This window comes from Rhinoderma darwinii, chromosome 4 (genome assembly GCF_050947455.1).
Source record: "Rhinoderma darwinii isolate aRhiDar2 chromosome 4, aRhiDar2.hap1, whole genome shotgun sequence".
In the NCBI taxonomy this organism is placed as follows: Eukaryota; Metazoa; Chordata; class Amphibia; order Anura; family Rhinodermatidae; genus Rhinoderma; species Rhinoderma darwinii.
Genome location: NC_134690.1, coordinates 74,790,499 through 74,807,787, shown reverse-complemented (window position 1 = coordinate 74,807,787; position 17,289 = coordinate 74,790,499). Strand labels below are relative to the sequence as shown.

Sequence of the window (17,289 nt, the reverse complement as noted above, 5' to 3'; positions counted from 1 at the left end):
AGGAAAAGGAAGAGTACTGGTCATCAATATGGACCAATGCTGTGAGTCTCAGGAGGATAGTCCTTATTGTTCAAATTAGCCAATTCTCTGACCTCTGACTTCCTGTCAGGAGTTAGCCTCGATCTGCTGCGTGCACTTCACAACCAGCAGGTCCTTCTGCACAAACAAGAGGTCACCACCGCACACACACAGCGTCTCCCTGTCTCCCCCTATTTATAAACTGAGCCCTACTTTCTCTGGAACATAGAGGAGGAGAACCACAGGCATCTTAATTTAAAGGACCAATCTCAGTCTCCTATCTGCAAGGGCCAATGTTACACCTTTACTAGATGGGCAATAGGAAATTTATTAGTAATGAATTCATTTACTTTCTTATTAATAACCCCTTGGTCAGTTATCTCACTAGTACAAGTTCTGTTACATTCATTCTAAGTCGCAATCCATTTGGCGCTGCTAGACTGGGTGTGGAGTCTAATGGATCTCCTGGTCTTCCCCTTAACTCCGCAAGGAGGTGTGGACTTTGCTGTAAGAATACCGCCAGCTCGTGGTCCCAAGAATAGTCACAGATTAGAGGCAGTAGCACAGATGGAGTATTAGTGTAGTCAGAAATTAAGCCAAGGTTTGTCAACAGGATAGCGGCAATGAGATAAGACTGGAGTGTAATCAGGTGAAGAACAACAGTGCTAGGAAAATAATACAAAGGCCAAGGTATGAGCGTATTCAGGAACATACGGTCAGGAATAAGTTCAGAGTGAGTAGCAAAGATCAGCGACAAGCACACAGGAACAGGAGCCAGAAAAGGTGAGTACCTGAATCAGTAGGTAACGTGTTGCAGCTGAGGTCCCCTTTAAAGGGAATGTGTCGCTAGAAATTGTTTAATTTTTTTTTAGTTAAACAGTTATTATTTAAATGATTACACATTGTTTTAATTTTTTTAATTTTTTCACAAGTCAGGAAATATTATAAATTAGATTCTAATTTATAACATTTCCATGTGCTGGTCACTAGAGGGAGCAGTTCCCAAAATTGCAGCATGGTCAATGTGGTAAAGCAACCTCATTGCTTTATGCTGCAAATTTGGGGTATACACACTCGCTCCAGTATCCTCACACAATCCCCCCTTCCTTATTCTGGCTAGTGCCAGGAGAAGGAGAGGTTTGAACCTTCAAACCTCCTACACTGTGTGCCGCCATTTTCTGAGCGACTGCACAGTGTAGGAGGATTAGATACAGTGCCAAGCAGACAGTATAACACTAACATACACGAACATAATACACACATCACATACACAAACATAAATTACCTGCTCCTTGCGCTGCTGCCGCCTCCGCTCCGTTCCTTGCGTCTTCGCTTCCTTGAACATATGGCCGGAAGCCGCGGCCGGAAGTCGTCATCTTACTGTCCGGCAGTGGCTTCCGGTCCACATGAAAATGGCGCCGGATTTCGCTCTGCTAACGAGCTTAGTTTTGGTCTGTGTGGGAGCGGCGCATGCGCTGTTCCCACACAGACGGCGTACGCTGCAGAAAATGGAACGGCTCCCGTTCACATTCTCTATGGGGATGTATGTGCCATATTCCATCTCTGTATAGAAGTCAATGAGGCAGTTCAAACAGTGCGTGATTTTTGCGCAGCGTTTGTTCGCTGCGTACTAAACGCGACAGGTTCAATAACTCTGCGTATTTCGCGCATCACGCACCCATTGAAGTCAATGGGTGCGTGAAAATCACGCATGTCATACGGTGGCAGCAGGTCCGAACGCGCGTTTTTCACGCAGTACACGTTGTCTCTATGCTAAGGAGTTTGAACTAACTAGTTGAAACCAGCAGAAAAGCAGGAAGTAGCTTAGACAGCAGGTTTTCAAAAAGAGGCCAAACCGTTTACTACAGCACCACAAGCAGCTTGCAGGCATGCCTCGGCAGATGGATGTGGCGAAGCTCATCGCGTTAGTTCAGGAGCGTCCGGAAGTCTGGAACACCCATGCGGAGTCCTACCATGACCGCACAGTGAAGGAGGCAGCATGGGAGCATATTGCAGAGGCGCTGTTCGAGAAGGAGTGGGCCGACAGCCGCACCCGTGACCGCCAACGCATTGGTGAGTGGATATATGTGTGTCGACATCGCTGTGTATAATGACATCCATATTGCCTATTGCGTCCCTGGTGAATCAATGCCTGTCATTGCCAACGTTTCCGTTCAGTGGCATCTTTATATAGTATCATCAAGTTAGGTTTGTTCTTGTGTGGACGTGTGGTACAGTAGTTTATATGCACTGTCTGTGTGCGCAGTAACATCTGGTGTGTTTGTTGAATGATGTGTTCTTTATTAATCATACAGTGGACGATGTAAAGAGACGGTGGCGAAGCTCAAGGGACCAGTTCCGGAGAGAATATGGTTCTGGCGGGCGCAGCGGAGAAGGTGGCACTAGAAAACGCCGCTATATTTATTATGAGCAGCTGTTGTTCCTGCGGGAAATAATGGACATGCGACCGTAAGTACTCGTTATTGGCCCTTTTTGCAAACGTCACCTACCAAAAATGTCAGATACGCCAAAGCAGCTTTGTGTTTGCACAGTAAATTGGGTTCCTCAACTGACGTCTCCCCTATATTCTAGAAAAAGCGACACTCTGGATGTGTCTGAAGAGGAGGCACGGCCCGAGTGTAGCCAGGCGTCCGAATCCGCCGCTCCCCTCGTCACCCTAACCCCGGAGCCCACCCGAGAGGATCCTGTCCCAGTCGCCTCAGCGCCTGAAGCATGACAACCGGACCAAATGGCACCTAGTCATGCAGCAACCCGCCACAGACGCCCTGTCAACCCACCCGCAGGTGCACTTGTGGACGCCCGTGTTCTGGAGTACCTGCGCCGTGCTGCTGATGAGGACAATCACGACTTTTTTTGTCGCAGCATGGCACCTTTAATGCGGCGGGTACCAGTGGATAGGCTGGTGCGGCTGCAATCAAATATACTGTCGCTAATCGACAGTGCTACCCCCCCCCCCCGCGCTTAGTCCAGGGCGGTGCTTTACATCTATCGAGCACTGGCGTACTGTCTTAATGCCAGGGCCCTCCCAACCTGCCCCTGGGATATCGCAGATGGCGCAATACCCTCCAGCCCCAAGATACCTCTCCCCTGGCCCAATGCCTGGCCCTGTCCGTCACTTCCCTCCATACTCCCTACCTGCCCCAAGTTTACAGGCTCCCATGCAGCCTCACGGCTACCAAACGCAGTATCACCCCCACTATGCTGTGCAGGAACATCCTCATCAGGGCCGGGGGCAGCATAGTGGTGCGGATATGTCTGCTTTCACCTCGCCGCCCCATGCCTATCACAACCTGTAGGGGCGCGTGTGTTCTAAGGCCACATGTTAAAAAGCCATGACAGCCCAGGAATCCTTCCATGTTTCTTTATGATATGCATCATGTTGGTGCCAATTTTTGTTGGGCTATTTTCTCCCGCGTGTGTATTTTTCTGTTATGGCGTGTATGTGCCAAAAACATAAACGCCAAAGTTTTATATATTTCACTCCCGTGTGGACAATCCTTCTGTTACATAGCTCACCATTTCTACAGCCTCTACCGCTATGAAGTGCCATGTTGTAAGAGGTTGGGACGGTATGACATTTCTCCAGCACATCGTTGAGGACTTCGTTGGTCGGAAGGGGTTTGGAATACCAGGAACTGAGGTGTTATTAGTATAGTTATTGTTTGCCCATACCTACCTTTACTCACCCAGAAAGGGGCGCTGACATATAGGACAGGAAATCCATTGTCTACACAAGAGGATGTTATGTCCAGGAATTATTAGCTTATAAAAAGGGTATTCCAAGCGCCTCCCGAGCTTTAAGCTCGCAACCCACGTCAAGGGGCCTCAAGTTTTGCGACTTTCCGTGCTCTGCATAGGCGTTTATTGAAAATGCGCCTACGGTTATCCATGCCCCTCCGCACATATGGACGCATGACTTGTCTGCTGAGGGCAAAACCTTCATCTGCAACCATAACATAAGAAACGGGTGGACCGCTGGTGCCAGGGAGGATGCTAGGCTCGGGTACATCAAGTTGGTTAGACATTAGACGCTGGCCCATTCTGGACGAGCGAAAAATGCGGGCAGCCGCAGAGCTTCCATAGGACCCGATGTCCACGATGGTAAAGCACAAATTACAGTCCGACAAGGCCAGCAAGACTATGGAAAAAAACTGCTTGTAGTTGAAGTATCGAGACCCAGAGTAGGGGGGTTTCTGCACACGGATGTGCTTCCCATCGAGTGCACCAATACAGTGGGGAAATTGGGTGTCGGTTTCAAACTGGTGCGCTATTCGAAGCCAGTGTTGGGCCGTAGGCTGAGGGATCACGCTGCTCTTCAATCTCAGCCACAGGACCACACAGGTTGCTGGGACAATGCCGGAAATAGTGGACACTCCAAGAAGGAATTCAAAATGAAGGGAATGGTAGCTATTGCCGGTCGCCAAAAATCTACAGGAAATCATAAAAGCAAACCACAAAGCCAACATGTTAGGTAGGACATGAAGCACCTAAAACAATGTGTAACCTGGATAACAAAACAGCACATACCGTAAGGTGACAAGGAGACGCTCCTCTGGGGAAATACAGCGTCGCATGTTGGTGTCCAGCAGCATATCAAAGGCAGGCACAGACAGGCGGCAAAAGGCCCGAAATTTGTCAGGGTGACGACGGAGGTCAGCAAAGAGGGTATGAAAATGCCCTTTAGAGGTGCGTTGGGCCACTATTGGGTGAACCCACATCCTACCTGATCTCCGCCGGTGTGGCCGTAGAATGCTACCGCGTTGGCAAAACCTCCGGGATAGCATCCATGCTAATAGGACACGGGCCAGAGAGCTAGGTGGCATCAATGCAGTGTGGCATACAAAGTAACCGCAAATACTGGTTTGAACACTGGGTTGCACCAAAAGCACACAAATGAATATACACAGGTGCACACATCAAGCAGGGGTGTTGCATTCTTGGCCTTTTTTGAGGCTGGCGTAAGCAGAACAGCTGCGTGCGTTTTTTACACGCGCAGGAAAAACGCATGTCTTACGCGCGTATTACACGCACACATGGTTAAAACACGCATTGCTCACGCTGCTGACACGCGCGCAAAACGCTGCGTTGTTTGCGCGCGCAAAAACGCAACGTCCGTCTGTATCTGCCCTAATATAGAGACAAGTGGGAATCAATCTCATTCTAATATTTGTTTTCTGTCCATCACCACAGTTGCCTATTCATATTCTCCAGGCTTGATATTCAAACTGAGGTTGTGACTAAGCAAATGAGATGCCAATAGATCTTCTCCTGACATGTTCCTATGAAATGAACGTTGTCCTCTCTTGATGGAATTGGCCATCACTTCAATATATCTTTCAAAAAGGAAAATAAAAAATTATGTGTCCTCTAGCAGCCATGTTATTACAACATGCACAAGTCCCTCTATTTTCCATAAATTTACCAACTATGTCAATAAAAAAAAGTCTAAACACAACACACCAGATAATAGTATGGCAGCTAAAGTTCCAAATTGGCAGAGATACAGATGTCGCCATCTTTATCTTGACTCTGATAACTTGCTGCAGCGTGATATCACACAACAAAAGCCTTTCAAAAGTCATTGAAAAAGTCAAGATAAAGGATCTAGCCATTGTTTATTTAATGCGTTAAAAATCAAGGTAAAGACGGCTACATCTGTATGTGTCAAATAAAAGGAAAAAAAAAAGGCTCTGTGCCAAAAATCTGAGTGTATCATCAGCATTCACTGAGCAGGAAGTGAACAGGTTTTATTGGGTAACATTTAGGTAAATAATACAAGGATGACGGATCTGCTCACTCAGCATTCCTGTCCTCTTATAAATAGAAAACCTGAGATAACTGGAAAGCTGGAGCATTGTATGGGACACTCTTCATAAGGAGCCCAGTAAGAAGTGAGGATGACTCCTGCTTTCCAAGTGTTACTTTGCCTCTGCCTGTTGGGTAAGCATAGACATTGTTTATTATGTTTGTACAATGGTGGTCAGTTGATTTATGATCAAATATGGAAATTTGTAATTTGCATATGTGAAATTTTATTTCTTGAAAGAAGTTTTTAGTTCAGGTAACCCTTTTTCTTTTGCCAAGTCCTTCAAAAACTAGATCCCAGAAGCAGAGCTTCCCACAATCCCCGGTAATTGTTAGGGCTATCAATCACTTCACGTTACCCATGCAATAACTGGAAACCTCCAGACATGTATTTTATTATACCTGCTTGATGAGAGAAGAAATTAAAAATTTTCCTTGTATGTAATCTGATATCAAATGTTCAATTTAAAAACAAACTTGTAAATGGTCGGAGCTCTCTGTGTTCCTGAGTTCCCATTCTGACTTTGTGGCATTTTCTCCTGGCAGTGAACTGGCAGACAAGACCCCTTTTTTGGCTTGGCCTCAGAAGGCAGTTCCTCCTGTACTGCCCTGATGGCAGCCCTCGACCCAGCAACTTAAAGGGATATTCCAGTTTCAGCAAATAAATGTTATTCTTTATAAAATAGGAAAGATAAACTAGTTTCTAATATCCTCTCTGTATTAATTCTTCCAATTTTTCAAGATCTATGCTTGCTGATATTTAAGGGGATAAAAATCTGTCCTGGTCATGTGATAATCACACAGGTGCACCTGTGTATCTATTAAAAAAACCATGACAGATTTTTATCCACTGGAAGTAAACAATGCAGGTTCTTATTAAATGACAGCAAGCAGTGTTCTTGAAAAATGTAAGGCCATTCATACATGGAGGATATTGAAAAATGTTATAACTTTTAATTTATTTACTGCATCCGTAATACCCCTTTAATATTTAAAGGCCACAAGGATTAAGTGTTAAGGACTATGATTTGAACCTTTAAATATGTTAAGAGTTTAAAGCGACAGTCACGAGAACAAGTAGCATATTATAGTCACAGGTCTACTGGGCTATTATACCAAATTACACAAAAAAAACAATTATGCCGTTTGTTTAATAGTCACTAAGATAGAATACAGTAGACACTAGTTATGAGTCCCCTGTATTCATGAGCCAGCTTTCCACCACCTCTCCACACCCCATCCCAATGATTGACAGCTGCAGATGTATCTGATTGTACACATCAGCGGCCATCAATCATAGGTGATGGGGCAGGAGGAGCGACAGCCTTTTAAATACCATAACCTATTGTCACCTTCCTCATCCCTTGTAGATTGCAAGGCCTCGCGGAAGGGTCCTTTCTCCTGTATCAGTCTGTCATTCATTAAAGGGAACCTGTCACCAGCATTTGAGCTTTACTTATCCCTCACTGGCCACTGCTATAAAAAGTTAATTGCTGTTATCCCCTCTCCTAAATGCCTCCTCCGACTGTAAATAACGGTCTGCAAACATTTCACGCCTTTTATCGTAATAATCCGGTGTCCCTTTGTGCGCACACACCAGAAGAGGACATCAATGCACAAGAAAGGGATTTTGTGTGCTGGGGGAAGACGAGGAGCTGTCAATCAAAAGTAAGGAGGCGGGGTTAACTCAGAAAGACTTGAGGAATGAAGATATGACCCTTTTCAAACGAAGATTTGACTCTTTTCAAATGAAGATCTGACTCTTTTCTTTTCATTAGCATACGGTGTGGGAGCAATAAAAAACTGAATACTAAAGCTACAGAGCCGACTAAGAAGACAATTACAGGTTATATAGAAATGATTTTTCACCCACTACCAGCAGGTACTGCTGGTTTAATAGGTGAAATGCTGGTGACAGGTTCCCTTTAAGCTCGTGTTTATTGTACAGTGTCCTGGAATTAATGGCGCTATAATGGACTTTTATTATATATAAACTGCAATATTTTTTAGTGTCATTTGGTATAATATCTATAATAGCAGACATGTCACTTGAATATGTTGCCCTTAAATAGTCCACCATATTCCAATGGCAAATCTGCTTCAAATTAGGTTTTGAAGGGGGAGTATTCTCCAAAAGTAGCTAAGCTATAAACTTCAAAACAGAATATAAAAATAGAAGGGAAAGTATTAAAAGTAATATTAAAAAGCATTATTTTTTTACTGTAAAACTAGAGAATAACTGAAACAGACTTTTACAAAAGTCAGCAGTGCATGATTTTAAGATGTTTGCCTGGGATCAATTGCGTTGGTAAGGTCTTAAAAGATCAGGGGCACAAGTCCCAAGACATATGTTTACCCCTCCCCCCGACCCGGAAAAGATGAAATTATAAATATATACATATATATATATATATATATATATATATATATATATATATATATATATATCTCGGAGACAGCATATCTATAAGACTTTGGCCCCTATAGCTACACCACTGATAGAATTTGATACGTTGTCTCACCAGACAGTATTAGACATGATAGGATAAGATACAGCGGCTCAGTAGATGGTATCACACGTTAGGATTAGATACATCAGCTCAGTAAACAGTTTCACACATGAAAGACTAAAGGCCTTTCTACACCGGCCGATAAGTGGCCGGTACAGCCGAACGCCAATCAACGAGACATCGTTGATCGGCGCTCGTTTGCTCCTGTCACACGGAGCTATGGATGGGGACGAGCGGTCGTTACTCCGATCGCTCGTCCCCATATATTATTATCATGTCTTTAGATGCGAAGTCTCACAGGACATAAGTATAAAGGTGGGAGACAAATCTCAACCACCCATGAACACAATTAGAGATAAAGACTCTAACAATATATAATAAACTAGAAAAAAAGAGTCCATATATATCCACATATGAAAAAATTACACATCTTTATTAGTAGCATCAAATACATAAAATTACAAGAACAGAGAATCTAAAATTAAATCCTTGACTAAGTCACAAGTACCTATATTGAACAGAGTATATTAAATTACATTTGAGTGTATAGACTTTATTAATGTTCGAAATTACTCCTACACAGGGTACATCTACATGAATAAGATGCAAATACAGAAAGTACAACAGACCAGACTGAGTAATATTGAAAAGTACATAGACCCGCGTTTGCCTAAAGAGACTAGTGTCCTTAGGAAAATAACATAGTGTCCATATGAGTCCAGCAAATGCATTTACCCATGTTTTGAGGAGAATCGTGTGACCCAGAGTATGGAAGTGCGCCCCGACGCGCGTTTCGCTTATAGCTTTCTCAAGGGGTGCCGGTATTTTGATTGTGCCCAGTTTTAAATAGTAGTCTTCACAGTCCTTTAATCATTGTATGCCAATCAGGCGCCGGTATAAGCGGCGCCTAACTGTGACAGTGGTGACGCACAGGGATGACGCACAGGGATGCACTGCCGATGGACGTCACTATCCTACTGCGCATGCGCGAATCCCGGGACGCGTCACCAGGGAGACAGCGCAGGCGCAGAGCCAGAAAGACAGCCCACGGGCAGGACTCGGCGCCCCATCTAATTATTATGTCCTGTCCCGACTATCCCAGCAGAACAGTAAGTGTATATATATGAAAGGTAATTAATAAGAAAAAAAACCCAACTACAACTCTCTATATGGATCTATTATACATACAAAGTTACTCACTCTTATGGTCGGTCTAAAACAGTGCCATCTAGTGGATAAAGTTAAGAATAGAAAAAGAATGGCTAAATCTCAGGACATAGTGCGTTGTGAGTAAGATTAAAATATAAATTTCATAAATTGTATTCAAATTTAATAATAAAAAAGTGTTATTATACATGGTCTGCAATATAAATAAATAATTAAATAAACACATCTTGCAAATGCATATACATTGAATAATCTAAAAGAATTTTTGTTGTGTACAGTGAATATTATAATGAAGTACAATCATCAATTTCATAGATTAAATAATATAACCATAAAACTCAAATTACGTTATATAAAAAACAAACAGTGAATAGGGCAATACAAAGTATGCAATAAAGAAAGTGTACGAGTGCATATTAAAGCACATATAAGAAATATATACATAATAATAAATGAAAAGTAAAATAATAATGTATAAAAAATAACAAAAAACAATGGTGTCAAGAATAGATATAGAAGACTCAATAATATAAGTACATATATGCATATAAATTATGATAAATTACATTAGTGATAAAAAATATATAGTAATAATACTAAGGAGAGTAAAGATAGAGTAATCACTTTTTCTATCCATGATTCATCCCGGACTTCATGTTGGTGGCATATATATAGGACAGAGATACCGGACTTTAATAGGTATTCAGATCTAGGCACAATCTAAAATAAGACAGAAAGCACTTTAATATCATATTAAAAAGTTAAAAGAATAAAAACCGGTAGAAATATCACAGGAAGGCTGCAAAGCTCAAGTTTTCATTTAAACCTATAGGCGTCATGGTGTTCAGAACTGAAATCTGCATTCTTTTTGGGCCAACATAGTCTTCGCATCTCCACCTCTGACACCACAGTGTACCCGGTCAATCCCCCTAACCTTAAAGCTCTTAGGGTCTCCCCCGTGCCAGAGCTTAAAGTGTTTGGGGATGGTTTTGAGTGATGTTAGATCCTCAATTTCCCTTGCCGCTATTATGTCCCTAACGTGTTCTCTGATGCGAATTTTCAGTTGTCTGGTGGTCAGGCCCACGTAAACTTTAGGACAAGCACATGTGGTATAGTAAACCACGTAGCTAGTATTACATGATATGTAGTCCAGAATTTTAAAAGTTCGTTCGCCACCTGTAGATGTGAACGTGGTAGATCTAACTACATTGACACAGGCCACGCAGTCACCACATGGGTAACAGCCCTGGATAGGGCCTCTGGTTGAGAAAGGATGTATTTGTTTGGGCACATAGTGACTTTTGATGAGGATATCTTTAAGGTTTTTAGACCTCCTGGCCGTCATCTGGGGGTTTTTTGGCAGCGAGGTCGAAAAGGCATGTTCAGTCTGCAGAACCGGACAATGTTTCTTTAATATTGACCGCATTGTTTCCCATTGGTTATTAAAAGTTGAAATAAATCTAACCACGTTCTTGTCCTTAGTCCCAGTCTTAGCAGGGTGTAATAGTGTCATCCTATCAATATTTTTAGCCCATCTGTAGCCGTTCTTGATACATCTATTACTATACCCTCTTTCCTGGAATCGTGATTTTAAATCCCTAGCTTGCCTCTCAAAGCTGGCATCTGAAGAGCAAATCCGCCTCATCCTAAGGAACTGACCAACCGGGACAGCCTTAAAAGTGGAATGCACGTGTGCCAATGTGGCATGTAGTAAAGAGTTAGTAGATGTCTCCTTTCTGAACACATCCATCTGCAGCATCCCGTTGGTGTCTGCCTCGATGGATATGTCCAAAAAGTTGACTTTGTGTGCATCGGCCACGTACGTCAATTTGATATTGCGGTCATTGACATTCAGTTCCTGCATGAAACCGAGAAGCAATTCCTCCGTCCCCTGCCAGATGAATAGTATATCGTCAATATACCGCAACCAGCACTGCACATGGTCCACGGCGTGGGCCCCGCCACCATGCAAAACCTGCCTCTTCCAAGCTCCGAGAAACAGGTTAGCATATGACGGTGCGCACGCCACCCCCATGGCAGTGCCCTGTTTCTGTAAGTAAAATACATCCCTAAACACAAAGAGATTGTGAGTCAGGATGTACTTCAGTAATTCCACAATCAAGTCACAAGTTTGGCTGTCCCAGTTGCTCATCCCCAGGAAGAGGCGGACAGCTTCAATTCCATCCTCGTGTCTGATGGAGGGGCTGCCGAAGGTTCACAAAAATCTGACAAATCCGCCCGGAAGACCGATTGTGTCGGGAATTGGAGGGCTTTGTGAACCGATCTGTAAGTTCATCCACTATTACATGAAACCATTGGTCGAATGCCTACCCTCATATGTAAGGGATACCACAGACGTACTTACCCATCTGGACGGGATCACTTTAGAACCGAACATGATCCTGGTGACGGCGGATGTGGAGTCCCTTTACACCTCCATCAGACACGAGGATGGAATTGAAGCTGTCCGCCTCTTCCTGGGGATTAGCAACTGGGACAGCCAAACTTGTGACTTGATTGTGGAATTACTGAAGTACATCCTGACTCACAATCTCTTTGTGTTTAGGGATGTATTTTACTTACAGAAACAGGGCACTGCAATGGGGGTGGCGTGCGCACCGTCATATGCTAACCTGTTTCTCGGAGCTTGGGAGAGGCAGGTTTTGCATGGTGGCGGGGCCCACGCCGTGGACCATGTGCAGTGCTGGTTGCGGTATATTGACGATATACTATTCATCTGGCAGGGGACGGAGGAATTGCTTCTCGGTTTCATGCAGGAACTGAATGTCAATGACCGCAATATCAAATTGACGTACGTGGCCGATGCACACAAAGTCAACTTTTTGGACATATCCATCGAGGCAGACACCAACGGGATGCTGCAGATGGATGTGTTCAGAAAGGAGACATCTACTAACTCTTTACTACATGCCACATCGGCACACGTGCATTCCACTTTTAAGGCTGTCCCGGTTGGTCAGTTCCTTAGGATGAGGGGGATTTGCTCTTCAGATGCCAGCTTTGAGAGGCAAGCTAGGGATTTAAAATCACGATTCCAGGAAAGAGGGCATAGTAATAGATGTATCAAGAACGGCTACAGACGTGCTAAAAATATTGATAGGATGACACTATTACACCCTGCTAAGACTGGGACTAAGGACAAGAACGTGGTTAGATTTATTTCAACTTTTAATAACCAATGGGAAACAATGCGGTCAATATTAAAGAAACATTGTCCGGTTCTGCAGACTGAACATGCCTTTTCGACCTCGCTGCCCAAAAACCCCCAGATGACGGCCAGGAGGTCTAAAAACCTTAAAGATATCCTCATCAAAAGTCACTATGTGCCCAAACAAATACATCCTTTCTCAACCAGAGGCCCTATCCAGGGCTGTTACCCATGTGGTGACTGCGTGACCTGTGTCAATGTAGTTAGATCTACCACGTTCACATCTACAGGTGGCGAATGAACTTTTAAAATTCTGGACTACATATCATGTAATACTAGCTACGTGGTTTACTATGCCACATGTGGTTGTCCTAAAGTTTACGTGGGCCTGACCACCAGACAACTGAAAATTCGCATCAGAGAACACGTTAGGGACATAATAGCGGCAAGGGAAATTGAGGATCTAACATCACTCAAAACCAACCCCAAACACTTTAAGCTCTGGCACGGGGGAGACCCTAAGAGCTTTAAGGTTAGGGGGATTGACCGGGTACACTGTGGTGTCAGAGGTGGAGATGCGAAGACTATGTTGGCCCAAAAAGAATGCAGATGGATTTCAGTTCTGAACACCATGACGCCTATAGGTTTAAATGAAAACTTGAGCTTTGCAGCCTTCCTGTGATATTTCTACCGGTTTTTATTCTTTTAACTTTTTAATATGATATTAAAGTGCTTTCTGTCTTATTTTAGATTGTGCCTAGATCTGAATACCTATTAAAGTCCGGTATCTCTGTCCTATATATATGCCACCAACATGAAGTCCGGGATGAATCATGGATAGAAAAAGTGATTACTCTATCTTTACTCTCCTTAGTATTATTACTATATATTTTTTATCACTAATGTAATTTATCATAATTTATATGCATATATGTACTTATATTATTGAGTCTTCTATATCTATTCTTGACACCATTGTTTTTTGTTATTTTTTATACATTATTATTTTACTTTTCATTTATTATTATGTATATATTTCTTATATGTGCTTTAATATGCACTCGTACACTTTCTTTATTGCATACTTTGTATTGCCCTATTCACTGTTTGTTTTTTATATAACGTAATTTGAGTTTTATGGTTATATTATTTAATCTATGAAATTGATGATTGTACTTCATTATAATATTCACTGTACACAACAAAAATTCTTTTAGATTATTCAATGTATATGCATTTGCAAGATGTGTTTATTTAATTATTTATTTATATTGCAGACCATGTATAATAACACTTTTTTATTATTAAATTTGAATACAATTTATGAAATTTATATTTTAATCTTACTCACAACGCACTATGTCCTGAGATTTAGCCATTCTTTTTCTATTCTTAACTTTATCCACTAGATGGCACTGTTTTAGACCGACCATAAGAGTGAGTAACTTTGTATGTATAATAGATCCATATAGAGAGTTGTAGTTGGGGTTCTTTTCTTATTAATTACCTTTCATATATATACACTTACTGTTCTGCTGGGATAGTCGGGACAGGACATAATAATTAGATGGGGCGCCGAGTCCTGCCCGTGGGCTGTCTTTCTGGCTCTGCGCCTGCGCTGTCTCCCTGGTGACGCGTCCCGGGATTCGCGCATGCGCAGTAGGATAGTGACGTCCATCGGCAGTGCATCCCTGTGCGTCACCACTGTCACAGTTAGGCGCCGCTTATACCGGCGCCTGATTGGCATACAATGATTAAAGGACTGTGAAGACTACTATTTAAAACTGGGCACAATCAAAATACCGGCACCCCTTGAGAAAGCTATAAGCGAAACGCGCGTCGGGGCGCACTTCCATACTCTGGGTCACACGATTCTCCTCAAAACATGGGTAAATGCATTTGCTGGACTCATATGGACACTATGTTATTTTCCTAAGGACACTAGTCTCTTTAGGCAAACGCGGGTCTATGTACTTTTCAATATTACTCAGTCTGGTCTGTTGTACTTTCTGTATTTGCATCTTATTCATGTAGATGTACCCTGTGTAGGAGTAATTTCGAACATTAATAAAGTCTATACACTCAAATGTAATTTAATATACTCTGTTCAATATAGGTACTTGTGACTTAGTCAAGGATTTAATTTTAGATTCTCTGTTCTTGTAATTTTATGTATTTGATGCTACTAATAAAGATGTGTAATTTTTTCATATGTGGATATATATGGACTCTTTTTTTCTAGTTTATTATATTATTATCATGTCTGTAGCGCGTCTCCCTGTTTATACAGGGAGATGTGCTACCAACAACGATAATATTTTAAGTAAGTTACAGGGCAATTATCAGCAACGAGCGTTATATGAACCCTTGTCTGCCCGATAATCGTCCTGTGTAAAACCCCCTTTAGATACATTGCTAAGCAGACAGTATCACACATGATAGGCTTAAATACAGAGCCCCAGCAATCAATAACACACATGATAGGCTTAGAATCAGGGTCCAAGCAGTTAGTGTCATACATATTAGACTTAGGGTATGTGCACACGAGAACTGTCTTTTACGTCTGAAAAGACAGACTGTTTTCAGGAGAAAACAGCTGTGTCGTTTCAGACGTAAAAGCTTCTCCTCGCATTATGCGAGGCGTCTTTGACGCCCGTAATCTTGAGTTGCTCTTCATTGACTTCAATGAAGAATGGCTCAAATTACGTTGCAAAGAAGTGCCCTGCACTTCTTTGCCGAGGCAGTCAATTTACGAGTCGTCGTTTGACAGCTGTCAAACGACGATGCGTAAACTGACAGGTCGTCGGCACAGTACGTCGGCAAACCCATTCAAATGAATGGGCAGATGTTTGCCGACGTATTTTAGCCGTATTTTCAGGCGTAAAACGAGGCATAATACGCCTCGTTTACGTCTGAAAATAGGTCGTGTGAACCCAGCCTTAGATACATGGCCCCAACGGACAGCATCACATATCATATGCTTAGATACAGGACCCCAGCAGTATCTTTGTACTCACCACCAGAAGCAAATTTGTCATTTCTGGGGTCCCAAGCAAAGTTATGTCTAGGGGCTCCAATTAAAGACACCTGTAGAGAGTACCCGCTGTATGTAGTCACACCCGCTATAAAAAAAAAGTGCTACATCCCCCCCTCACAGTAAGTGCCCATTCACACGAACGTGAATCTCGTCCGTGTGCTGTGCCTGTAAATCACGCACAGCACACGGACCCATCGATTTCAATGGGGCTGTTCACACATGCAGGAGTTTTCACGCAGCGGGAGTCCGCTGCGTGAAACTCACTGCATGTCCTATATTGGTGCGTTTTCACTGACCTACCCGCCCATTGAAGTCAATGGATGCGTGAAAACCATCCGGGTGCTGTGCGTGATTTACGCATTAATTACATATAAAAAAAATGTGCTTTGCGAGTGCGTGAAAAACGCATGCCTCTCGCAAAGCACAAATGCAATAACGCAACGCACACATACCAGAATTACGTGTGTTTTTTATGCGTGTAAATCTGTCACTTTCGTGTGAATGTAGTCTAAATAGTACCACACAGCCCCCTGTAGATAATTCTACACACACCCCCTGTAGATAGTGCTACACCACCCATAGATAGTGCTACACACACCCCTTTAGATAGTGCTACACCCCGCCCCCATAGATAGTTCTGCACAGACACCCTGTAGATAGTGCTACACCCCCCTATAGATAGTACCCCACACACCCCTGTAGATAATTCTACAAACACCCCACTGTTGATAGTACCACACACCCCCATAGATAGTGCTACAACACATTCCCCCCTGTAGATAGTGCCACACACCCCCATGTAGATCGTTTTACACACCCCCCCTGTAGACAGTGCTACTCACCACCTATAGATAGCGCCACACAGCCCCCTGTTCATAGTGCCACACACAGCCCCCTATAGATAGTGCCACAAAGCCCCCTGTAGATAGTTCTACACACACCCCCTGTAGATAGTTCTACACACACCCCCTGTAGAAAGTGCTACTCACACCCCTATAGATAGCGCTACACAGCCCCCTGTAGATAGTGCCACACACAGCCCCCTGTAGATGGTTCTATACACCCCCCTGTAGATAGTAGTACATAGCCCCCTTTGTTCATAGTACCACACACTCCACCCTTTATAGATAGTGCCACACACTTCCCCCCTTGTAAATAGAGCCACACACCCCCACTGTAGATAGTACCACACTCCCCCCTTTATAGTGTGACACACTCCCCCCTTTGTAGATAGTGATAAACCCCCTCCACTGTAATTAGTACCACTATATGTAGATAATGCTACATACACCCCCTGTAGATAGTGCTACTTCCCCCTACCATTGATAGTGCTTCACCCCCCCCCACCCATAGATAGTTCTACACACACCTCAGTCGATAGTTCTACACCCCACTTGTAGCTAGTGCTACACTCCCCCCATAGTGCTACACACATCCCCCTGTAGATAGTGCCCCACCCTGACTCCTGTAGATAGTTCTACACACACACACACACACACCACTGTAGGTAGTGCTACACAGCCCTTGTAGAAAGTGCCACTCACAGCCTCCTGTAGATAGTG

General features: G+C 43.2%; 1 protein-coding gene across 6 annotated transcripts in view; it reads left to right on the top strand.

The window, feature by feature from the left end:
* The first annotated feature begins 5,873 nt into the window (after window positions 1–5,873).
* LOC142759243 (saxiphilin-like) overlaps window positions 5,874–17,289 on the top strand; it is a 137,281-nt gene continuing 125,865 nt past the window's right edge. For all 6 annotated transcript variants that reach the window (XM_075861209.1, XM_075861208.1, XM_075861205.1 and 3 more), the window contains exon 1: window positions 5,874–5,979. In XM_075861209.1, coding sequence (XP_075717324.1) covers window positions 5,937–5,979 — 43 coding nt within the window. In that variant the 5' untranslated portion in view covers window positions 5,874–5,936. The remainder of the gene's footprint in view (window positions 5,980–17,289) is intronic.